The 26,850-nt window shown below is 34.7% G+C and overlaps 1 protein-coding gene across 7 annotated transcripts in view; it reads right to left on the bottom strand.

The window, feature by feature from the left end:
- Positions 1 to 26,850, bottom strand: part of SIPA1L2 (signal induced proliferation associated 1 like 2) — a 91,212-nt gene that overhangs the window by 41,145 nt on the left and 23,217 nt on the right. For all 7 annotated transcript variants that reach the window (XR_015696996.1, XM_087718094.1, XM_087718089.1 and 4 more), the window contains exons 2-6: positions 24,901 to 26,552; positions 20,302 to 20,435; positions 16,294 to 16,482; positions 14,171 to 14,345; positions 13,211 to 13,314 (exon numbers count right to left, since the gene is read on the bottom strand). Coding sequence is in view for 6 of the 7 variants with exons in the window: in XM_087718094.1 (XP_087574220.1) it covers positions 13,211 to 13,314; positions 14,171 to 14,345; positions 16,294 to 16,482; positions 20,302 to 20,435; positions 24,901 to 26,356 (2,058 nt within the window). In the remaining variant the exon portion in view is untranslated. The remainder of the gene's footprint in view (positions 1 to 13,210; positions 13,315 to 14,170; positions 14,346 to 16,293; positions 16,483 to 20,301; positions 20,436 to 24,900; positions 26,553 to 26,850) is intronic.

Genomic DNA, 26,850 nt, shown 5'->3' with positions numbered 1-26,850 from the left:
TAACAGAGAGGAAATGATAGAAGGTGTTGAAGCCACAGGAACCCTGGGGGCAAGTGACCATGCAATATTGGAATTCAACATTATGCAAACACAAGTAGTAGAACAAAGTGAAACTAGAGTCTTGGACTTTAAGAGAGCCAATTTTAATAAACTTAGAGAGAGCTTGGGAAAAATTCCATGGATGAAAATCCTCAAGGGGAAAACAACTCAAGAAGCTTGGAAAATTTTGAAAAATGAGATTACAAAAGCCCAGTCTAGCACAATACTAATGAAGAAGAAAAATAACAGCTCCCAAAAGAAACCAGCATGGCTGCATAAAGAACTCTCTGACAAATTGAAAAACAAAAAAGATAAGTATAAAAAGTGAAAAGTGGGGGACATAACTAAGGCAGAATATCAGCAAATAGCCCGAGCATGTAAAGATAAAGTGAGGAAAGCTAAGGCTCACAATGCAGAAAGGCTTGCCACAAAAGTAAAAAATAACAAAAAAAAACTTCTTCCAACATGTTAAAAACAGGAAAAAGGTTAAGGAAACAATTGGTTCATTGCTGGGAGAAAGTGGCAAGAAGGTGACAAGCAACAGGAGAAAGCAGAACTATTTAACTCATGTTTTGCATCTGTCTTTACACAAAGGGATAAAACAGTCCAACCTATCAAAAACAGCACCACAAAAATCAGATTAGGAACACAAATTGAAATAGGGAAGAAAATGGTAAGTGAGCACCTGTCTACCCTAGATGAGTTCAAATCACCAGGACCAGATGGATTACACCCAATGGTTCTGAAGGAACTGGCAGACGAGATCTCAGAACCACTGAACTATATCTTTCAGAGATCCTGGAGCACCAGGGAGCTACCAGAGAACTGGAAAAGAGCTGATGTGGTTCCCATCTTCAAAAAAGGGGAAAAAACAGATCCAGGAAACTACAGACCTATCAGCCTGACCTCAATACCAGGAAAGATTTTGGAAAAGATAATCAAGCAACGAATTAGGGAACACTTAGAAGTAAACAAAATAATATCCAAAAGCCAACATGGGTTTGTCAAAAACAGATCATGTCAGACTAATCTTATTGCATTCTTTGATAATGTGACAAAATTAGTGGAACAGAAGATATAGTTTACTTGGACTTCAGTGAGGCATTTGATAAAGTAGACCATAAGCTACTATTAGATAAAGTAGAAGAATGTAGGTTAGACAGCATCACCACCAGATAAATTTGTAACTGGCTGACCAACCACACTCAACGTGTAGTCCTCAATGGAACTACAACTCCATGGAGGGAAGTATGTAGTGGAGTACCCCAAGGCTCTGTTTTGAGCCGAGTACTCTTCAACATCTTCATCAATGATTTGGATGAGGGAATAAATGGGGAACTCATCAAATTTGCAGATGACACCAAGCTGGCAGGAATAGCCAACACTCCAGAAGATAGGCTAAAGATACAGAAGGATCTTGATAAACTTGAACATTGGGCACTATCTAATAAAATGAAATTCAATGGTGAAAAGAGTAAGGTTCTACAATTAGGCAACAAAAACGAAATGCACAGGTACAGTATAGGTGGTATCTTGCTCAACAGTAGTAACTGTGAAAGGGATCTTGGAGTCCTAGTGGACAACCATTTAAATATGAGCCAGCAGTGTGCAGCAGCTGGACTAGAAGACCTCCAAGGTCCCTTCCAACCATTTTGCAATTATTTAGTAGGGGGAAAAAACCCTATTAGAAATATCAACTACTAGGAATTCTGTAGACAGGAACCTATTTTCTTCTTTAAATGCATTTTCACATGAGTGCTCCACAACATCAAATCAAAAGCTGTTTGTTTTTTTTTTGCATTATTTTAAAAGCACAGATTTTAGAGAAAGAAACTACTGTAGAAAATTAGGTAATCCAGTACCTGAAACTATTTAGAATTATTGCAAGATTTTACCTGCATTTACTTGGCATAATAACCAAGTAAGGTCACTGAACTGTATAGATTCAACTTAGCCTACATTTAACCTGTTTCAGTTAAATGGCAACTTAATTATGCTTTTGAAATGAGAGGGTAGTGAGAAAATATTCATCTGACACAAACTGTTAAGGATGGCTACAGAATATAATCTAGCTTTATTAAGATTAATGGAAGTTTTGACATGACATAATAAATAATCATTGTTAAACTTCAGTTTAATGGACCATTTGGAGAAAAAGGGTGTCTATTTAATTCTGAATGACCATTAAATTCAGAACTAGGTCATTAGAATCCATTTGTGTCATTTGTGTAATTGTAGTATTGCCATATTTTCTATCCTTATGCAAACAATGCTAAGTGATTAAATATTAAACCTTTCTGTAAATATGCAAATCATCCAACTTGATACAAATGATTTGAGTTATTGCAATTGTCCAGACCGTTTCAGAAACAATGCACAAAAGTTTATGAGAAGTTCAAACCAAAACCTCATCTATTGCAACCAAAGACTTCTGAATGAAAAGCAATAGAAAAACAGTCTTACTGTAGCTATAATTACAATACAATACAATAGCAGAGTTGGAAGGGACCTTGGAGGTCTTCTAGTCCAACCCCCTGCCTAGGCAAGAAACCCTATACCGTTTCAGACAAATGGCTATCCAGCATCTTCTTAAAGACTTCCAGTGGTGGGGCATTCACAACTTCTGGAGGCAAGCTGTTCCACTGATGAATAGTTCTGTCAGGAAATTTCTCCTCAGTTCTAAGTTGCTTCTCTCCTTGATCAGTTTCCACCCATTGCTTCTTGTTCTACCTTCAGGTGCTTTGGAGAATAGCTTGACTCCCTCTTCTTTGTGGCAACCCTTGAGATATTGGAACACTGCTATCATGTCTCCCCTAGTCCTTCTTTTCACTAAACTAGAACTACCCAGTTCCTGCAACCGTTCTTCATATGTTTTAGTCTCCAGTCCCCTAATCATCTTTGTTGCTCTTCTCTGCAATCTTTCCAGAGTCTCCACATCTTTTCTACATTGTGGCGACCAAAACTGAATGCAGTATTCCAAGTGTGGCCTTACCAAGGCATTATAAAGTGATATTAACACTCAAGTGATCTTGATTCTATCCCTCTGTTTATGTAGCCTAGAACTGTGTTGACTTTTTTGGCAGCTGCTAAAAAATTAATTCATTTTATTATTGCGTGCACGCGCATACACACACACACTTTAATAGTGTGTAAATTGTTAAATCTAAGAATATAGTGAATTATCTTTAGGGAAGTGAACTATATTAGTACCAGATTATCTTGCCAAAATGAAAAACAATTGATGTTGCTAATAGCCAAGGAATAAAACCTATGAATTTCCTATTGGTATATGAAAAATTATACTGATAAATCACTGTCAGAAAAGAATAGAAAAACTCATGCAACTTTCACATGCATTATTTTTACTCTGGAGGAAAAAAAAGTGTTTTCCCTAGTTTAAACATATTTTTATAAAAAGTTTTCGTGCCAAATATCCTCATCCTAATTCCTGAGAGAAAAGAAATTCTTCCAACTCTCAACCCACTTCAAGGAAAATATAAATAAACCAAAAAAGATATTCTGATTGAAAAGTTAGTAACATCAAGGAAGACATAAAAAGCAATAGGAATATGAAATATATTAAAAAATGAAACTAATGACAACCAGAATAGCAACTAGCCTTAAAATCGATAATGAAGATATTGAAATGGTGGACAGATTATGTCTTTTAGGAATGAATGTCAACAATAAAGGAACCAGCAATCAAAAAAACACACCATAGACAAGTACTTGATATAGGAGCAATGAAAAATATGCAGCTGTTGGATGTGTGTAAACCAGAAAGATCAGGATTGTGCAGATAATGATTTTCCCTGTGCTATTCTTTGAAGCAGGATAGAAAGAATATTGACATCTTTGAACCTTAGCATTAGAGAAGATTACTGAGAATACCAAGGATACTATACAAAGCAAACAGATCCTATCACTAATCAACCCAGAATTCTCCCTTGAGAATGACCAGGCTCAAATTATCATACTTTGGGCACACTAGGCAAAGAACTAAGCTCCCAGGAGAAGTCTATAATTCTGGAAATAGAGAAAGGAAAGATAACAACTAGAAGCAAACTGGATGAATTCAATTATAGCAGCAATGTGTGCAATGCTAGAAGACGTGAAAGATCATGTCAGAGGGACAGATTGTCCTGTAAAAAAAATCTACGTGTTTGTTAAAACTGGACACCAACTTGATGGCACATAATCAATCAATCCGTCAGAATGTATCCATTGCAGACAGCATCCATTTATGTTGATATAGTTCATGGATGTCAACTGTGGTGTTTAGAGACAGTTCTTGCACAGCCCTACACTTCCATTTCACTGGCATGATAAACATTTGGTTCGAATAGCTTCAAATACTGAGCTAGTCACCCTCTGTCAGCCCAACACACCTCACAGGGTTGTTGTTGTGGGGAAAAGAGAAGGAGGGAGGTGTGTTAGATATGTTTGCCATCTTGAGTTATTTCATAAAAATAATAAAGGTGGGGTACAAATAAACAAATGATTAAAATAAAATGGGAATGAAATTCTCAAATTCTTAAAAACGAATAAGACCCGAGATACTCTGTGTGTGTGCATTTAAATCAATACAACTATCATTATCACCAAGATAAACAAATCAGGAAAACAGACCAGTGAGTCTAAATGTAGAAGTAAATATAAGAAAAAAGAAAGAAACATACACACAACAAACAAACACACGCACACTTCATTTCCTTTTTTTTAATTTGAGTTTTTTTTCTTTCCACACATTGGTTATTTTTTAGATATTTATCTGCCCTTCCAACTTAATCAATGCAATCACAAAAAAATAACTCAATGTACAATATAGCATATGGATCACATGGCATTCCTTCCAAAGAAGACAGCCAACATTAACCAGAGGTTCTATCCCTCTTTTCCTTCAATTTCAACATGCACATTACTATAAAAATTTTCAAATAAGGGATGAAGATTATACTTTCACTTGCATGATCTACCTAAATTTAGTATTAATATAAAAATTCAGCCTGTCATGACGGTACATCCTGTTAAGAGAAAGTTAAAAAGAAGAACCCAATGCATTTCTAATGGGTCTAAAGTAATCTACTATAGCACTTTGCCTTTCTTCTCTGGCTCAGTATCCCTCTCACCATGCTTCAATCCAATTGCAATATTTATTCATTTCTTTCTATTTATTAAACACCCCAAGAAGCACTGATCCTTAATCCACATGCACATACAAACATATCCAAATAAGCTATTTATATTTTATAAACATGGCTAGCTTATTCCAGATCCAGCAACAAAGTTATTTAACTGATTGGCTATTTTCTGGACTAACAAATCACTCCAATTCGGTGCTGATTTTGTTAAATGGCATTAAAGTAAAATACCCCACTATATATAGTAAAGGCTAAATCATCTTTCTTCATTCAGTTTAAAGACTGAATGAATAGTCATCGCAATGCAACCTTAGAATAGTTGTAAAATTTTACAAAAAGTTAAATTAGAACAAGATACAAAAATATCACACATTTAATCAGACCTGGTCAAAGTAGATATATCCCCAAAACTCTATTAATCAGTATTAAAAGATACTGAAGCATCAAATTGATTTAATCCATTCTTAAACAAAGAAAAAAGTATGGATAACAATTCTGATTAATCACATGGGATGCCAAGTGATGGGATGAAATAATTGGAGCCCTGAATACTATACAGACCAGGCAGGTTATTCTTTGAGAATATCAGCTATTGCACCTCAGTGGAAAAGAATAATTATTGTACCATGTCTAGAATCCACCTATGAAGATGTTCTACATTATTTATTTGACAACTAGATAACAACAAGGTGTGTAAATATTCATTAATTATATTTTTACATATTAAGGCTGTCTAGGGCTAGCTATCTGAGTGTGCTTATCAGAACTTATGGAGACATATCTCTAGTATTCAAATGCAATTAAAGGCACTTATATCTTCAGATATCACTACTACTCAAATTTACAAGTCCAGTAACAATGCTCACATTATTTTAATTCTAGAGAGGTTATGAAATATGCTGTGATACTACTGTTAAATTTAACAAGATAGTATAAATTATAAACACTGATTAATGTTTACTAACATTGTAAAAGGGATTGATTGCTTCTGGAAGTAAGTGTTGCAATATGATGGAGATAAACTAAAACAAGATTTAATTTCTCTGGGGAGGAATCAAGGAACATTTGGAAATAAAATAAAGGGAAGGAAGAAAAACCAGGAGGGGAAAAAAAAAGAACAATGCTATGAGTAGCTAAGGAAATGCCACAACTTCAGTGACAGATAAAATATAAATCTGGAAGACGTAAATCTAGGAAGGCTAAAGGTTATTGCCCGTGGTTTCAAATTCAACAAAGCGATAATAAACAACGTTCAACATACAGCTTCTTTTTTAAAAAAAATTTTTATTTGTTTTTTAAACAAGGACAAACAAACATAAAAATAAAAAACCCATCTTCCATTACAAATTGTAGAAAGTGTATCAGTTAGTTACAGTATTTCCATGCATCTCTTCCATAGTCACCACCTGCTTTTCATATCAAATCACATATTTTAAATTCACCTATATTCAAGTATATCACAATTATTATATCTCAACCTTGATTTGACTATAATTGTTTTTACGTCCTTTTATATATAATATTCAAAATCTAGAATAGGATTATATGATAACATTCCATTAAATCATCCTAAAATCATCCAATCACAATACATCTTTATAACATATTCTAAATAAAGCTTTTAAACCTCCTCTCATAATCTCCATATATTGCTTATATAAAATTTCATATTATCAAACTAATATATCTATATGTATTGCTATCATTATTAATCATTATTTAACTATAGCTATTGTCGCTTCATTTTATACATACTACCAGTAAACTAAATTTAGTTTAATTTTATTATACATTTTCATTGCATCAACCTGTATCCCTCCAGCAATAGAACGGTCTTATATCTCTTGTCATTTGTAGCATTAATGTTCTTGTTACTTTCTTAATAAATCTTGTATAAACCTCCCTTGGCAATATGCTGTTCCTTTCGTATCTCACAAAAGCTTGAAACCCAATATCTGCTCTTTCCATCAGCTTATCATTGGTTATCACTAGTGCTTCTATCAAGATTTCTCTCCTTATCTCCGTCAAATTTTCTCTCTTTTCTTCTTCTATGCTTTGAAGTCTGGGGTAGAGTTACAATCCATCCATCTCCCCTTTCCATATTCTGCTCTTGCCATTACCAACCACACTCACTTTGTAGTCAATATCCACAATTTTATTTATTATTAATTTTATTATTTATTGTGGATAAAATCTCTTTGTTATTAATTTTATTATTTATTGTGGATAAAATCTCTTTGCTCATTTTTTTCTTCCATCTTTTGAACTCTGTCCTCCACTTTCTTCATTTGGTAAACATCCTCGGTTTCTCCATCAGATTTTTCTGTTTTGTATTCCATATTCTCCAATTTCTTTTCAAATCTCTCTGTCACAACTAATAGACTTTGAATTTCAAACATAATCATTTGCAATGTTACAGTTTCTTTTTCCTGCTGGGTCATTCTTTCAATTTTGCAGATACTGCCACTATAAGGTTCAAGGCTATTTTAATAAACTTCAAAAAGGTTCATTTATTATCTTTCAAGTCAAAATGTTGTCTTCTCTCCAATAGCCAGTGATAGAACTTCCAAAAGGCATCTGTGTAAACAACTTGTGCACTTCCTACTATCACTGTCAGTAAACAAGCTGAAAGAACCTTGAATTTCAAATGATCAAAGAGAAAGAAAAAAATGTATCCAGCCTCCAGCCTCTAAGTGGCAGTGTAACTGCTTTTCCTCCTGTTGTTACAACCCTCTTTATAATCTTTCTTATTTTCTTCTTTATATTCCAAGCTTAAAAAAGAAAAAAAAAAAACCTTAAATGGAGATCAAAAACAATCCAATCAATCAAATCAAGCATTATAAAAAAGGAGAATTTTAATCGATAGGTATAAGCAAAAGTGAAAAAAGAAGAAAAAATTAATCCATTCAGTTTAAAAAATAGGGAGCCCCTGCAAAAGTTCCATCCATGAAAAAAAAATTAGAAACTGGATAACACTCTAAGTTCAATGCAGATCAATCTCGCTGCCTATAGTCTTTTGTCTTCAATCTTAACTTAACTTAATTTTTTTTCTTGGGTAGTCTCTTCCTCTAATAATAAAATTTCCTCACCAATTCGACACACTTTCTCTTTCCGTTTTCTTCCCATTCCGGAACTGCCCCAACTTCAGCAGCTTCATTAGCTGTGTTTCTGTTGCTGGAAAAAAAAGGTTATTCCTGGATCTTTCAGGGACTTTGCGGTGTCCCTGAGACCAGGAGGAGGTGCCCTTCTCAATCACTCAGTCTCTGCGGTCCAAATGGACCATCCAGCAGCAGGAATTCGAGTGCGATCTCGGAGCACCAAGATCGCACATTGTGCCGTCGTGACATCAGCTCTCTTCCAACATAAAATAGAGCTTTTTTTCCCCAAAAAAATAAATAAATAAAGTAGAGCTTTTTGTTGCTGCTGCCTACAATTGGCAACAAACATATTTAAAATAAAAATTTGGCAACAGCTAACTAACCATTTCCATGAGACGTGTCCTTGTGCCATTGCCCGTCTTTTATGGCCCATTCATAGCTTAGGCAGTCAGAGCACAGCTTTAAATATTTGACTCTGGAAGTAATATTTTCCTTCTCATTCTATCTCTAGACACCAAATGCAGAAAATATAGTGATATGGTGATGTGGAGACTTGAAATGATATGTTCTGAATCAGCAACCTTGAGTCTCTTGTTGGTTGTGCCCCTTTCCATCCAGTCCCTGACCACTAATCACTACCCTCACCATCTTTCAGTCAGAATCTGTTTCCTTTTGGCCACTGGTTCCTCTCCTCATATCTTAAATAATTTACAACTTCACAGCCAGAGATGCAGAGCTAATGCCCTTTCATAACACACGTTCTTCACTTCTCCTATCCAAATCCTGATGACCACGAGATGACAGCCAAGAAATACATACATACAATTATTTTAAAAATTCAATCACTTAATGAAAAGAAAAAAAACAATTTGCATATAATGTTGGGCAGAATCAGAATTCAGCCAATGTATTTATTTTATTTATTTATTTATTAAATTTATCTGCTGCCCATATCACCAAGACATAACTGAATCTCAGCCTTTAAGATGTTGCAAGCAGCACAGATCCATTTCAGGTGCATAGCAGGGGTGGGTTTCAACCGGTTCGCGGCGGTCCCTGCGATCCGGTTGGTCGCCGAACCCGGAAGTAAGTAACTTCCGGGAACAGCGAAGCCCCCCCCCCCCCCGTGCCCGCACCCACTCCTTACCCGGTTTTGCCGAATTCTGCGCTTCCACGCATGCGCAGGACGCATACAGCGCCTGCGCGATCCTCCAGGAGCAGCTGGAGCATCGCACAGACGCTAGTACGCATGCGCGCGGCGCGCAGTGCGCGCATGCACAAGGACGCCGCCGGCCTCATTGCAACCGAACCGGTTGGAACGGGGCGAGAAACCCACCCCTGGTGCACAGTAATAACAAGCTGCCAGCTCTGAAATGGAAGTGAATACAATAAAGCAAATCTATTCTATGTGATATCCTTTCAACTATTTAAAGAACGTTTACATATCTCCCTCAGTCAGCTTTTTTCCCAAAGATAAACATAGCCAACTTCAAACTTTCTTCATAGGCCTATTTTTCTAGTCCCCTAATTGTTGTTTTTATTGCCATTCTCTGAAACTGTTCTAAATTTCTTTGGACCCTTCTTAAGATGTAGTGCCCAGTACTGGACATAATACTCATGGGACAAAGCCATGATTTGGACATTATTCTTCTGTTGATGTAAGTCTAAAATTGTATTTGCCATGTTTGTTCACTTATTCAATTTACGGTCTTAGATCAAATATACTTTGCCTTTTTTGCAGTCATATTATACTCCTGGCTCATATTCATCTACTATTTCAAGATCTATGCATTTTAATTATTGTTTCCTAAGGAAAAACTCTGCACTTATATTTGTTGAATTTCATTATGCTACTTCAAAATAATTTAAAATTATCTTAAAATTTAAAATTTCACATTCCTTTTCTAAGTCGTTAGCTCTCTGTCCTATTTTTGTTATATGAAAACCTGATACGCATTATTTCCACCTGTTCATTCATGAAATATTAAAGAGTAGAGGATTCAGGACTAGTGCTTGCAACATCTCACTTGATATCTCTCTTCAATTAGGTGAGGAATTATTGATGAGTAGTAACTAATACTATTATTACAGTTAACATTTACTATAGCATATAACAATGATGGCATACCCAAACTGGAATGTGCACGCATGCCAGAGCGCCAGAAACCCAAACACCAGCTGACCGGTGTGTCTATGTGCGCTGGCCACCTGGTCTTCGAGTTTCCAGCATGCGCATGCGTGCACACCATCTGGTCTTCACGCTCGCCAAAGCACCAGAAACCTGAAGACCAGGTGGCTGGTGCAGCGCATGCGCATCAGCTGGTCTTCGGGTTTTTGGTGTTCTGGCGTGTGCGAAGACCAGCTGGCCACCATGTGTGCCCACAGAGAGGGCTCTGCGTGCCACCTGTGCCACGCATGCCATATGTTTGCCATCAAGGGCATATAAGTTAAATTAATATGTGTGTGCCCTTTTCAGAAAAAAAATGGCATTCTTTTTCTACTTAATGACACCCAGAATCTTAGACAGAATATTTATTGGAGTGAATGAAAGGTTGGAATAACCTTTCAATACCATTGAATACCATCATTCTAGCAGAGACCTTATAGTCCTTAGCCTTAGCAAAAGGATGGCCTTAACATTGATCTGTAACACTACAAATGGAGCATACCTTTTGATTGAGCAAAGCTGTAGATTTCCCTGATTTTGACTTTTTAGTTTTGGAATGGAAACAATTAAATAGAAAGCTCACACATCCACTTTCAGACTGTCCCTTCTACAGTACATTCTGTGCATGTTTTGGACCCTTCTCAGTCCAATGATTTACAAGCTAATTGGGCAGTTTTATTGGTTTCCCCCCAAAATATTTCTAATCCAATAGAATGCTGGAAAGAAATTATGTAAAGGGACTCAGGACTCTGTCGATTAAAAGTCCCAATACCACTTTGCAGAATCACTTTGCAGAGTGAGATGGGTGGCGTGTAAACTTAATAAATAAAAATAAACTAGGAAATAAATAAAATGAAATAAAGACTGAGCAAAATGGGACCAAATTTACTAGTGTGTGGAGTCTGCCTCCCTCCCTCCTGATCATTCCAGTTTTATGGTTCTGTGCTATCTACACATGCACCTAGACACTCAGAGGTAAAGCAGAATCACATACAAGTACAGTTACCTTGTTACTCAGAATACAATAGATAGTTAGAACCTATTACCCTGCTGCTAAAGGAATGAAAAAAATCAAGAAGCCATATCTTGTATGTTTTCCCAACAAGTTCAGAAGTTTGGGAATTTAGTTGTGACTTTTCCTAATCTTTCCTATTCCTTTTTTCCAAAAAAAAATCTTTCTCTCTCTCCCTCTCCTTTTCTCTCTCTCTGTCTCTCTCTTTTTCCCTCTCTCTGTACTGTTTCAAAAAGAAATTTTTCATTACAGGTTTTCTTACATGCCAAACTAACATGGTTACAAAGCTTTTGTTCTTAAAATAACTACACACTTGCTGAATACTACTGTTCTCAAATAACTAGAAATATTCTCCAGGCATAATTGCATAGTCTAATAAATCTATCATAGCTAAGATTGCTTTTAACATTTCCTCCAATCTTCTCATCAACAGACAACCTGGAATATATGTATAAAATTAATTATTCTTTCTATAGGTCTGTAGAATTATGAAAATTTCTTCTCAGAACTGCACATATCATAAGATATAAAATGTTGCATTTTAAGCAGTATTCTCATTTATGAATAGCTCTTATTTACTAGTATTAAACCCCTAATTCTTAATAACATTATTATTTTTGAAAGTTGTTTTTAAACCTCCAATCACTCTTTGCATATAAAATATTCCAGATAACCCCAAAGCACTTGAAGAGCTTTGAATTCAACACACTATAGTTAGACCGACTAGTACAGACAAACACAATATTACAAATTTATTAATCTGAATCCTTTACAGCAGTGATTCCCACCTAAGCATCTTTAAAATTCTGATGCCACCCCTCCTATGACATATAATTCTTACTTTACGCAAAAGTGAACTCTACTCACACAGAGGAAGCCTAAAAGGCCATTAACTTCATAAAAATCAAATTGCCCCCCTGTGAGGCATGAACCCCACGTTGGGAACCATTGGTTTAGAGTTAATGGCAAAATAAAATATATATATATTAACTTCAATAAAACAGGATTGCAACACCTCGCAAATTCTATAAAACTCCTAATATTTGATGAAGTTGATTACAGGTAGTCCTCGATTTACAACCACAACTGAGCCCAAAATTTAGGTTGCTAATTGAGACAGTTAAGTGAGTTTTGCCACATTTTACAACCTTTCTTGCCATAGTTGTTAAGTGAATCCTTGCAATTGTTAAATCAGTGCTGTTGTAACTTTGAATGGTCACTAAATTAACTGTTGTAAGTAAGGACTACCTGTACTATGTCATTTTAGCCACTTTTAATGTTTTAAGATATTAAAAAAATATTTACAAAGAAACCATTTTCAAACATTACATTTTCTGCATAATATGCTCCAATTGTATAAGGTACAAATAGCGTAGTATGCAAAATATAACAAAATATATTTAAAAAATGAACCAAATGCATGGTACAATACTTTAAAATAGACGGTGAGATTTGTTTTAGAAAAACAAATATTTTCTATAACTCTTCATATCATTGAATACTGAGAATACGGTACAATTGAAAAATCTCTCCTTTTAAGTATTATTTTGTTTTTGCCTGATTTTTTTTTAATGTAAATAGATCTCACAATTGATCTCAGAATATTTAAATTACAGAGTTAAAATGAATCACAATTTTTGTAATTTGTTCATAGCACACAATTGAACAGGGGGAAAAATTACAATCTGATTTTTTTTTTTGTTGCTGCTGCTACTTAGCCAAATATTTGTACAAGATTCCAAAGCAAACATACCTGTTGCCTATTACTGGGCATATATGGAAGCATAGTTGAAACATGAAACATTATTTCATAATCTTTATAGGTTGTATAAAGAGAATGAGTTCCGGTTGAATCAGCTGAAAAGAAATTCCAAAAATGAGTACATAAATATAGACATTAAAGTACAGATAGGTGCATTTTCTTCAAGTGAGTGTTATTTCCCATGCTAAACTTTTTTCAACCCACATAACCTAACGGGTATATGGTCATTACTAGCTGGTCACTGCTGGTAGGTAAAAGTAAGAAAGGTAAAGGTTCTCCTGTCCAGCCATGTGCGACTCTAGGTTATGGTGCTCATCTCCTTTTCTTGGCCAAGGGAGCTAGTGTTGTCTGTAGACATTTCCATGATCATGTGGCCAGCATGACTATATGCCAACATTCATGGAACACTGTTACCTTCCCACTGAAGTGGCACCTATTTGTCCACTTGCATTGACAACCTTTAGAACTGCTAGGTGGGCAGGAAATAAGGCAAAGAACAGGTGCTCGCCCCATTGTGCAGTGCTCGGGTCTTGAACCCAGGCTTCAGCTTTCCAACTGACAAGTTCAGTCTTTAACCTCTGAGCCATCACGCCCTCTCTGTATAAATAACCTGCTGTTAAATACAAATTTTTTGAAACAACGTCCAGAGACACCAACCCTTCACAAAATCTATCAAATATATATTAGAAATAATATTCCCACTTTTTTTTTTGCTTTATGTCTTAAGGTTGCACATCATAAAACAATTGGCACTTATAATGACAAACCACAATGGGAGCTGGGAGCATTTAAGTCCAAAGTGATGGTTGTAGGGAATTATGAACAGCCTCTTCTGCAGAAGAGAGAGGGGGAAAAACCCAGGAATTTTCAGGCACTACTTTAACAAAAAAAAAAAAAAAAAAAAATTCAATCTTTCATTACCATTTTTAACATTTTGTCATTGCCACTTACTTTTATTATCTAATTGTGCTCGGTATTTACTAAATCCTTTGAGTCGTACTCTTTGACCTAGAAGGTCAAGGAATTCTTCAAAAGCAGGACCTGCTGTCTCATTGTTATACATCTCTTCCTCAGTGCTCTGGCCTGCTTTGCAATATAAAATTCCAATCTTGTGCTGAAAACTTAGCTGAAATTAGGAAAAAATAGTTAGCAGTAAGTATTTTTCCATCTTCCATCCAATCCACTTTTCCATCATATTAAAAGGTATATGGTGTGTGTGTAAAACATTTTAAAAAAATGAAATGGCAAATTAGATGTTTTAAGTACTAAACTATGAAGCGCTGGATAATCGCAGCATCTTCTATTTTTGGATGACTAAAGCAAGCCCAATGTTGCAAATTAACTTTGAAAGACTTTTCCATTTACAAGTTGTCCATCAGAACTTTTATTTTTCTCTCCTTACAGCAATATCATATTACTCAGAATTTTCATTATGAACATGCATAGAAAAGATTAGTTATTTGAGCTTTCCAGCTTTGATTGAAACCAAATGAAATATATTTCTCTCTAGTCCCAGCATAATGATCTATGGATTATTTTATAAACAAAGATCCTCATTTTCTAAGAAAAGTATGTGAGGAAGTTTTTACCATGAAATATGTCTATGCCTAGAGAAAAAAATTGCAACGTTACACAACTAATTTGTACATCAAGTAAAGGCAAGCTCAAGATGGCTGGGCCAATACTCTTAATTGGTGTGGAAATGAAATGTGGTAATGGAATAGATCTGCCAAGCAAATAACTTACTTTTACCAGAATGCAACCTATTAATCTGATGTAAGGTAGAGCAAACATAAGCAATTATCACAGCAACTACAATCATCCGGTTAAATGAACATGCAATGTGTTTATTGTAAGTAGCTATTTGTAAATCAAGTAATATACAAATAAAATACACTTTATATAAACGATGGTATTACTAAAAACTTCAAAAATTTAATGACTCCAAAAAATTATGACAATTAAGAATATTGTTTTTCATTTATTCACTACTTAAATTCCTGCTATTTGATACATTCCTTGTTGTAATAATTATTTTCTTTTGGGGGGACGAGACACACGACTTTGCTCTCACTTGAGAGAAAAATAATTTTCTGTATTGTCAAATTATTGTGCTTAATTGATAGTCATCAGATCTTACCAAGCATGTATAAACTACTATTAATAGAAAAAATAGTAATTGTTTTCCTGACATCACAATAAATTCACCCTACTTCCTCCTAATTCTTATTAATTTGTCAACATTGCATGATTGCAATGTTCATATATCAGTTCTTTTATGACCACAATTGAACTGCATTCAATTTTAACTAAACTTAAATGAAACTAAATCAAATGTAATTTTATTCTGGCCTTAAAAGCACAAAAAAAATTAGTCAGCCTGGAAAAAGATATGTCCTTCTTTATACGAGCATCTTTACAAAACTGATATGATTTAGATGGCTAAATAAATGTTCTATCAATGGACATAGGTAATTAAAACAGTGGTTTCATTTTTCCATATATATGTATAGGTATATATATACATATACACACACTTATACATATAAATATATTTACATGATATACACACATATAAACAATTTACTTTAAATAAATATGCCTTTTAATGTTGCAAAAATTCAGATCTTCTGCATTAGACCAGACAATCTCACCTTTATTCACTCTGAATTTAAAGTATATATTCATTTCATTGCTCATGCAGTGTTAACTTGTTAGATAGTCCCAATTAAGAATTTCAGTTGTTTGAGCCATCAAATTTCCCACATCAGTAGGAAGATTATTATTGTGAATAAAATGTGCTAATTATAATTAGAAAAGGAAAATTGGAAAAGGTGAAAGACTAGCAAGACAATAATTTTCTCTATGTAATTTGATGCTCTTAGCACAATGCTTTTTTAATGTGCTTGATTGACTATTAATGCAAAAATCCTCTTTCTACTATGTTATTTATCTAACAGAAGTCACTGCAGTGAAAATCTCCTCAAACAGATAAGATCAGAATCTCAAATCTCTATTTATGAAAAGGAAATAACACATTGGTATACTAATGTTTTTAAAAAATCAATATCTACCCCTTGCTCATCCAGTTTAAGCAGCTGTTCAGACACTTTGGGTGAGTTGGAAGCTTGTCTCAGGCACTGAATATTCAGTTCTGGAATTACATATCCCAATACTTCCTTAAGAGGTAAGCCTCGTGCTGTGCCGTGTCTAGCAGTAGACGGAATGGCATCTTCTAAAATGGCTCCTCGCAGTGTTGTAAGCTGTAGCAACAGAAAATAAATTGCAATATGTTTAATATGAATACTGTCTTCACAACTAACACTGTAGACACACTCTGATGCTTAATTCATGATGTGAAACCAGTTCAAATCAGTGGCATTTGCAGGGGACCAAAACCACCAATGGTGACAATCCCAGTCCTCTGTGCATGTGTACAAAGTCAATCTACATTCAAAGTTTTTCATCACAAAGTTACAATTGCCTATTTTGACCTCCACCCATCCACTCTTAAGAACAGCAATAGCACTTAGGACCTATATATTGCTTCACAGTACTTTACAGTTGTCTCTTAGCAATTTACAGAGTCAGCATATTGCCCCAAACAATCTGGGTCCTGAGTAGGATGGAAGCCAGTCAAGATAGAACTTCTGGCTTTGTGCAAAATTACTGTGCCACCATGGCTTCTTAGTGGAAAGCCATTGAGTGTGTGTGTGTGTGTGTGTGTGTGTTTGTGTGTGTGTGTGTGTGTTCCATTGCTCAATATTCTGAGGAAGTGAGTATATTTTCAGCAGCATAACTATCATACTTAAATTATTATAATGCTATCATGTTTTAATCAGTCCCCTGACTAGAGCAGGGAAACTGTGTCTCTCTAGGTCTTGCAAACTTTCAACGGTCTTCAGATTCAGGCACTGTGAGTATTAATCATGGAATTGCAGTTCAAATCTGGAGTACCAGAAACTTTCCACTCCCATTTTAAATAAATTGCATAAATTTTATCAGCAAACTGCTTGAAAGTTCATCTCTCTGATATGGCCTGAAGTTGAAATTTATATAACTTCTGAAGTGACACAGGACAAAAGAGAATCTATCAATAAAGAGATTCTAGAATTTTTGTTTACATTGCACTACAATTGCTTATAGTTATGGTGTTTTGAATTAACAGCCAAGGGATCATTCAAAGAATTAAATTCTTGATCTCCAACCTCCTAGTTGATGAGGATTAACACTTTGAATCCAAGTCTTCCCTGCAATATTTCTGCCTCAATATCCGTTGTCTTTCATGCTATGTACTTGGAATCAATAGTGGTATTGCCAATGTATTATGAGACAAGCAGATAGGATCTATTGGATCAATTAATTGTCTTGCTCTCCCAAACATGTTTTTTATATAAAATATAGAAAATGGGTTAATGATTAGACAGATTCAAAGGTATATATTTTTGAAATACTTCTGATATTGAAGCATAGCAGTATTTTGCTGAAAGATCTAAATTTTGAGTTGTTGCAAGATATAGTGAAGAGAACAAGCAGGATCTTCTATGAAGAGCTCTCTGGAATAAGGAGGTAGATAAAATTTTATTTACTTTAAATCCATTTTATAAACCACTTTATCATTAAGAAAACTGTTGGTGAGGTACTATCATTTAAGAAGTCCAAGAGGGATCTTGATGGTAAGAACATAAGAAGTGTTGTTAATTCACAATATTTTGTGATAGAGAATAGTCAAGTAGATTCATTCAATAAGTTCAGACATATACAAGAAGACAGTAAACCTTCCTAGAAGCTAGTAGTTAAGCTGTGCTATTTTCATTCAGGTAGTTTTAAACAGGTATGAGCATTGGTATCCTCATGGATTTTCCCAGGTCGTCTAAACCAATGTTTTATGTTCAAGACAAGGAACTGTATAGTTTAACTATTATTTGTATAATGACCAAAATTAAATCCTTTTATGAGGTCTGAATCTCTCTGCATTTAGCTTCAATACATGATTCTTGAATTCTAACATTGGAAGAAAAGAGCAAATTTATGTTCAAATTTCCATACCAAGTAGAGCTTTGGGAGAATTATGCCTCACTTCTAAGAATGGTCTGTTAGGAGAGTAGTTATGATAAAGATGGATAAGTGGGGCTGGCACAAGAAAGCTCCATTCTGATAACTAAAACAGGAGCAATTGGAAAGAATAGAATAAACAACCACACTCAGCTTAGAAGTTGGCCAGTTCACCAATACTGCTACTAAGTTTTCGAAATGAAATATAATTCCCTGCAAGGTCTAAGGTTGCCAACCTTGATTTTATAAATATTTTAAAGTCAGTTAGTCTCAAACACCTGCATTTCATTACACTTTTCTGATGTTTTCCTAGAAATATACCTCTGTGTGATAGCCAGCATAATTCTCAGCATCTTACATTATATTTTACAAAGGCTCTTAAGGAGGCTTATAATAAATCTGAAATTTTCTAGGTCTGTGAATAAAACTTTTTTTTTTTACAAAAATTAATTTGCTGGTTATGAACAGCCACATTTCAAAAGTAAATCTTATTTTTTTGAAATGCATACAGTTTAAGAAAAATGGTACTTTAAATTTCCTTCCTTTTAATTTTAATAAAATGCCTACTTCTATTTTTAAACTTCACAAATAAATTGATATTCAATAACATTGTATTTAAAAATAGAAATTGGCATCCTTCATTTACTTCCCTCTCTTAATTTTTTCCAAGTCATTTCTTCTTCCAAATGCTCTTTCCAAGTCTGTTTATAGTTCTATAATCCTCTTTACAGTTATACTTAGCTTCTGCATATTTCTGATTCTATTTTCTCCATCTGTTTGTCTTTGGGAAATGTTAACTATTCCCTACAGTTCTTTCCCTTAATTGCTAAAACTGAGAAAGAAATGAATTTCTGAATTAAGAACTGCTAGGTTCTAATAAGTAAGAATCATTACACTCCAACTATGAATTTATTCCCAAAATATTTAAACATACTATTGTGAGAAAAGTCCAAATAAATGCTATTAATATCAGTAAATATACATGCAGACATATAAGATTGCATTATAAAGTGTAACTATCATTTCACTAAAGTATGGAAATCCGATATGATACAAACATTTCTGACACACAACACTATATAAACTATTCAATTTTATTTGAATTGAGAAGATAAAAGATAATGATAAAAGCTGAATACAGAAGATTGGTATTAAAAGGAGCAAATGCATGACAAGGATTAGAATGAACAAGGCCACTGTTGTCTTGCTTACTAAACTGTGCAATGAAAATGGATGTGATGCTACATAAAATGGATGAAAGCATGAAATATATTGTTAAGGGCACCCTCACATGGAAATACATATATGTACATATGTCTCTTCATTCTAAAATATTCAAATAATGTGTATCAGATAAGTTTGTTTGAAAGTTAATTAATTAAAGTTCATTTGCCCAAATTGCTTTCACTGAGTTGTTCATGAGAACTGACAGCAGTTCTCCATATCTTGCCTTCTATAGGTATCTCCAAAGTGTGGGCAGATAAGAGTCCATTATCTACATTTATGATCAGAAGCCTGAGAAGAAAAGATTACTCATAATACTAAGGGACTGGCTAAATTGTTGGAAAGAAAAGACCTGCGTCATACTTAATTGTGTGTGTGTGTATGTACATATGTAATAAATATATATTACCCATCTGCTGAAAATACAAAAATACAAAACAATATATAGCAAACATAAATGGTAACTTTACACTAAAATACCAAGCAAGAATCCTCAGAACTTTTGACAGTTAAATATTATTTAATAAATAACTGGCATCTTTTTCAAATGAGGGTTTCACTCTAATTAATCTAGGAAATAAGCATGATAGAACATTATGTGTATACATAGATAAGTATTTTCAACCATCCTTGGGAACTAATGTGCAGAAAGACAAAATAAAGACAACTTAATTCATCCAGTTATATACATGTGGAACCATACAGTCCACATGAAGGAATATAAAGTAAATACGTAATAAAAAGTTCTATAAATATCTGTTTCTCTTTTACATCTCAATTCAGAAGCAGTGTGGAAAGCCTACCTCACTTGTTCTGAACACTATACGATGGTTGAATTGTAAACCTTCTTTTTCTTTTCCTTCTTCAAACTTCTCCCTTCGAATGCTGACTGCTACAGGTCCTAAATGTTCATCTGTTCCAAAGTAGTTTTGATGCTCTGTAATGTATAAATAGGGTAAAATAATAATGAAACATTAGTCAGATTTCTCTTTACATCACATATGAAAATCACTGGTTGATATTAGATTATACTTCCTTATGCGTTTCTATTACTTATACCGATTTTATTTTTATAACAACTTTTAAACATTCAAGTGAGAATATCTACACAATACTATTTTCAGCTAAATACTGATTAAACAAAGATCGCAGTATTTCCTGATATTCTTAATTTAGATAGCCCAATAATCTAAATTATTCTAAAATCAGTTAAACTTGTATTCTATTTTTAAAAAGAAAAAAATGCTCCTCAATTCACAATAGGCAAAATTCAATACATGTAAACATATTGTAAATGTCATTAATTTCAGCAGCATAAGAATTAATTATCCACAAGAAGCCAATACTATTAGAATGTGCTTTGGGGATTGTATCTACAATATATAAAATGGATTTTTACCTGTATTCTTCATTAATACACTTAATGCAAGTGTATTAATTTATCAAGTATGCTTCATGATTAACAATTTGCTTATCAACATCATTCAAAGCAAGGTAATTATTGACAGTAGGATACACAGCATCACTTAGTAGTCTCCCAATGTAAACTCCTAACGTGATTTAATCAATGACTAGATGGCTGAGCATGATAGGAGCTGTAGCTTAAAAACCCCAAAAGTCACCATGTTGGGGAACAATTAGAACCATGGCACTATATGTTTAGGATCACTAGTTTGTTAGTTTTGTAACTAAATCTGTAGTTTCTCACTTCTAAATTTGGGCATGTAGTAGTTTGGCTTCCCAGGAGGGAGGGAAGCGGCTCAATTTGGATAGTTTGTGTGAGAGAAAAAGGATGAAGACAATCCCCCCCCCCTTATGATTTTTCAGAATATATGATTGATGTAGACAGTATAATGTTTCATTTTAGCAAGATTCTGTCTAAAGGTATGGAACAATAAAGTAATTTACTTGGGAGAATCAACATTTTGGCTTATTTTTATGGTTTTTGGGACCCCGATGTCAAACTGCTGATCTTTCAAAGGAACACTTGAAGATATGTTTTTCTCCTCACAGACCAGTGTGGATAGGGCATTAGAAAAGCCAGGATTATATGTACCAATCTTATTCTGCTAGAAAAAATGTTTAAGGGGAATTCAATTATTTTTATTGATTTTTCTTTTGTTTGTTTTTGTCCTTTTATTCATCACATTAAATTACATTAGGTGATTTATATTAATTAAGACAGGCAGCCATACAAATCTGTTTAATGACTAACATAAATAAATACAGCATCTCTTTTGTAAGCTTGGTAAACTTAATTGTTATGGAATTTATTCTAGGAATAATTCTTCTCATTATATAAGGCTAATGAAAATTATGCCAATTTATAAAAATCCATTTAATATTATGATTCAACAGGGCTTTGACTTCCAAATTCCAAGACTATATAAAACGGGAACCCACTGATTCAAAGTTTGATATGAGTGCACTAAAATATAATTGTTCTCTCCAGGACCTCTCCCTCAGTTACTCGTTCAACCCATTAACATAGATATGTAGGAAAGAAACAGAATCAATTTCTCTCAACTATCATTCTCTCAAATCTAAGCATGTTCTCATCCTTTAAAAAAATCCTCATTGATTTCATAATGTTTCTAGTCATACATTCAACATAGGACACAAGGTAAAATATTTTAAGAAATTAAACTTTAAAAATAGGGTGCATGTTTTATATATCTCTGAATATCTAATATAAATTGAAAAGAGATACTAAACGTATGGCCCCCAAACAAGTACAATGTCAAGAAAAAGAAGAAATTTCACTGTTCCAAAAGCTTGCAATGATCTCAGAATTATAATAAAACAGGACACATATTATTATGGAAGGAGTGACAGGTTAATCGTCACTTAGGTGAGATGAGGAGTTAATAAATTAGATGGATGGATGGATGGATGGATGGATGGATGGGTAGATGTAAAAATTAAGATTGAAAGCTAAAGCTCAGAAAGTTCTTAATATAAACAAAATGGACCAATTTACCATATTTTTGGAGTATAAGACGCACCGTTTTGCTCAAAAAAGAGGCTGAAAATCTGGGTGCATCTCATACATCGAATACAGCATTTTTTGCCTCCCAAAGCCCCGTCCCCTTCACCAAAATTGCTGTGCATACCCTTATTGAAGCTTTCAGAGAGTTCTAAGGGTCTGGGAAGGGCAGAAATTAGCAAAACATTGGTCTTTTTTGCCCCCCCCCTGCCCCCATCAGCACTATATAAGCCTCCATAAGGCTATGCATGCAATATTTTTGACAAAAAACGAGCCTGTTTTTGCAAAAAATGGGCCATTTTTTGCTACTTGCAGGAGCACTCTGCAAGCCCCCATAAAGGCTATTCATGCCTTTTATTTGAAGAAAAAAAAAACGGGCCCATTTTGGTGAAAAACGGGCCATTTTGGAGAGTTTTGCAGAGTGCAAAAAGGTTTTTTTTCCCTTTTTAACTCTTTTAGCTCTTTAACTGATTGATGAGAATTACATTGATCAAGTGCTGTGCCAGCAGAAACAAAGTCTTAGGTGCTCCAGAGATTTCCTTCTCCAGCACATGGATAAATACATTTGGAAACATCTACCTACTTACCTACTCTCTCTCTCTCTCTCTCTCTCTCTCCCTACCAATCTACTGTATTTCTCTATCTCTTTCTATTTCTCTCTCTCTATTCCTTTCCCTACCTACCTACCTACTGTATTTCTCTCTCCCCCCTCTATCTACCTATGTACTGACCTACTGTCTCTCTCCGTACTTATCTACTATATTTCACTCTTTCTCCCCCCCCCCCCCGCTCTCTCTATCCCTCTACCTACCAACCTACCTACTCTCTCTCTCCCTACCTACCTATGTACGGCATTTCTCTATCTCTTTCTATTTCTCTCTCTATTCTTCTACCTATCTACCTACCTACACTTTCTCTCCCCCTACCTACTGTATTTCTCTCTCTCTATTTCTCTCTCTCTCTTTCCCTTTATCTACCTACCTACCTAACTACTCACTCCCTCTCCCTCCCTACCTACTGTATTTCTGTCCCTCTCTATCCCTCTATCTACCTACCTACTTTTTTTAAAAAAATGTCTCTTCAAAATCTTGGTGCGTCTTTTATTCCGGTGCATCTTATACTCTGAAAAAATACAGTAAATATGTTCAAATAAAAAAGAAAAAGATTAATATAATAGGTGCTCAGCAAAATTATAAAATACTACCAGGTGACAAGGAAAAAGCAAAATTACTTGGCTTCATCTTCTCCAACAAGAGCCTTGTGTTCTGCTAGTAACTGTGAACAGCAGGTTGAAGGGGTACCATTGCAATTTGAAAATGATCAAAACATAGTAAATTGGCTTTTGCAAAGTGGCACTACTTCATTTCACAGAGTTACAGCAAGCCTAATCATAGAAGCAATTCAATTCAAGGCAGCAAAATGGAAAGCATTCTACTTCACTGCCACTAATAAAAGCATCAAGACAGGCTACTTTATTTCAACCAGGCATTTTGCTTCATGGAGAACAGCTGAAATACCAGATGCATGAAAGAGGTCAAAGGACAACCTCTATCTTTAATCAAGGGAAAAAGACGAATCAGACTAAAATCTAGTACTCAAAATCTGGAAAATTCTAGGAAAAATTGTTTAATTATTTGGAAACAATGCAGTAACTGCTGAAAATCACCACAAATGGATCAAGAACAAATCTTCATTACCCTTATCTAATTTTTTAAACTGGTAAACTTTGTTAGTGGACTGTGGAAATACAGAGACACAATATATGTATTGTCTATTTGCATGTTGCAGACTAAGACTGTAGCCATTAGATTAGCAAATTAATTAAAAGAGCCCTGCCATTATATGGGTTTCAGAACTACGTTCCAGCAATGCTCATCAACAGAACTAACTAATTTGGCAACAGTATATATGAAGAGATTCTGGAATTTTTAATTGATCAGAAATTAAATATTATACACCAGCATAAAGTTGCCAGAAAAAGACCCAATAATTTGGGTATATTTTTTTTCCTAAATTGTTTAAACTACTTCAATTATTTTGCAAAGGGTTCTGACACCACAATTAAGAAGGAACTAAGCATGTTTAGCCCTAAAAAGACTAACTGAGGAGATCACAGAATTTTTTAAATTCCTGAATTTGACAAAGAAAGTCAAGATACATCAATGTTCTTTGCTTACAGTCTAAACAACATTATTGATGTCATATTGCTTACAGTCTAAACAACATTATTGATGTCATATTTGGTTTTAAAGCTAATTCTAATTATGGTTTTCTGTAAACTCATAAAGGACAAAACTAGACAGAGATCTACAATTCCAACAAAGGAATAGGCATTTTCAGTAACTTATTTAAAAAGCAACATAAAATCCAAGCCTTAACACCTTGAAAGTGAAAGATGCTAAAGACAATCACTCACCTTTTCCATAGAAGAACTTCCTGTAATAATAGGCACCAAGATCAATGTGTTCTATGACATAACGCTTTACTTTCTCTCTGTGGATTGGTTGATTTTCCCTTGGTACTTCTAAGACAGAAACACCTGCATTGGTGCAATGTGAACTTAGGGAAGATTCAAAAGAACAATTATCTCCCGAAGAAAAAGATGCCGAATTTGCTCTAGAGAGTGCGATCCTCCTATCTCCTTCCCCACCAGTTTCATTCCTGAAATAAGGACAATTCAGTACTAAGTCATTACTCTTCCCATCGCCTTCATCAGCATCCAAATTTTCCTTTGAATTTAGATCCTCTTTACTTCCCAAAGGAGATTCACAGTTCCCAATCTGGCTTGCTGCCATTGAAGTTTGTGATGCAGCCGACGCCCCGGTGGTTATATTCTTTCTTTTGCCCACATTAATTTTAGTAGCCATTGCTTCATTTATGTTAAAGAGAATACTCTGAACATCGTAGTGGGCAAAACACTTCTGACAATTCCAAGGATGGACATTCTTTTCAAGTCTACTCTCCTCTAATTCAGCCACGAATTTTAGTGCTTCATGTTCGCTTTTAGCAGTTCTGAGTTTTTTAAAAAGAGATGTTTCTACTGACTCTGATTTTAATCTCCATTTGAAAGATTTTTCCTGATCTCTACCAATAAGCAAGGTGCTATCCATATAGTCCAGTCCAGAAATTCTGACAAACTCTCCTCTTGAAATCTGGGTTGCCGCATGGAGACTTGGAGAAATTGTGGCGTCACAGTGGAAAAATTCAGGAAGTCCAAATGGTGCATGTATTTTATGCTCAACATTCTCTACTGTATAGCCACGAAGCATTGCAAAAAAGTTCTCTCCACACAAGCCTTGTCTGTCAATTGATGACGTACTTCCATATTCCCGATGAAGAGCTGCTCCTGTATTTGGGTTCACAGCATTCTGGTCCAGAACATCCTCAGTGTCAATGTCACTGATTGTAACATCACTATTACTTCTTTGTCTTATAGGATGAAGTCCCCTATGTGGAGAATGGATAAAAATGTCTCCTAGTCCATACTTGGCTCCTGCAAATTCCAAATCAAGCTGTTCCTTTTGCTGTCCTTCATTCTGATCCCCATTTACTAATCCACCACTCTCACTTTGAGGCCTGTCTTCCCAGGTAGCATTGGGTAGTTCCTTGACACACTCTTTCTTAGGTGGCCATTCAGATACTCTGGCTCGGACTCCCATTTTAGGCACAGCAGGAGTACCATTGGCTGAGTTACTATTTTCACTTTTGTTGCTGGTATTTAGAGATATAGGAGGACCCATATTACCATTCAAAGCCTTAAATTTCCTGGCAAAGTAATCATCCGATTGCATTATTCTTACAGATTCCCTGTATTTTGAGGAACCTCTGCTAGGCCTGTACTTTTCTTCTTGTGAAGATTTGTTATCACTCATATCCAAAGAAAATGGAATGTTATGTTTTATCTTCAAGACCAGTGGTGTTGTTGTAACATTTCCATTATAAATAAAATAAGAATATATCTAAAATTTGATCCTGTCACTGTTTCAGGTGATAGTCTTGTATAATTCATTTCTCATTCTTCATATATTTTGATCAAGAATTAATCTGGAGTTGATTCACTCCATGTACCTGTCCACATTAAAAAAGAAAGAAAATAAATTAAGATATATTTTGAAATGAATGTGAAAACATATTTAAAATATACCATCTAAAATGTAAATAAATAAATAAATGTAAGTAACTGTAAATAATTAAATTAAATCCAGTATGTTCTATTATTGCTGTAAATAGGCAGTTTCATAAAACTAGTGAGGCAATTTTGAATATCCAACTATCTCCTGATCTCTGTAGAGGCTCCTCTCCTATGATACAACTATTGTAAAGTTGTAAACGCATGGCTTCTCTACAGAGATTGATTCTAGAGCCT

Source organism: Thamnophis sirtalis, unplaced genomic scaffold, assembly GCF_051295495.1.
Source record: "Thamnophis sirtalis isolate CommonGarterSnake01/CBP01778 unplaced genomic scaffold, rThaSir2_p1.2 scaffold_6, whole genome shotgun sequence".
In the NCBI taxonomy this organism is placed as follows: domain Eukaryota; kingdom Metazoa; phylum Chordata; class Lepidosauria; order Squamata; family Natricidae; genus Thamnophis; species Thamnophis sirtalis.
The sequence above is the reverse complement of the archived record's forward strand: the minus strand, read 5'-3'. Positions and strand labels throughout refer to the sequence as shown.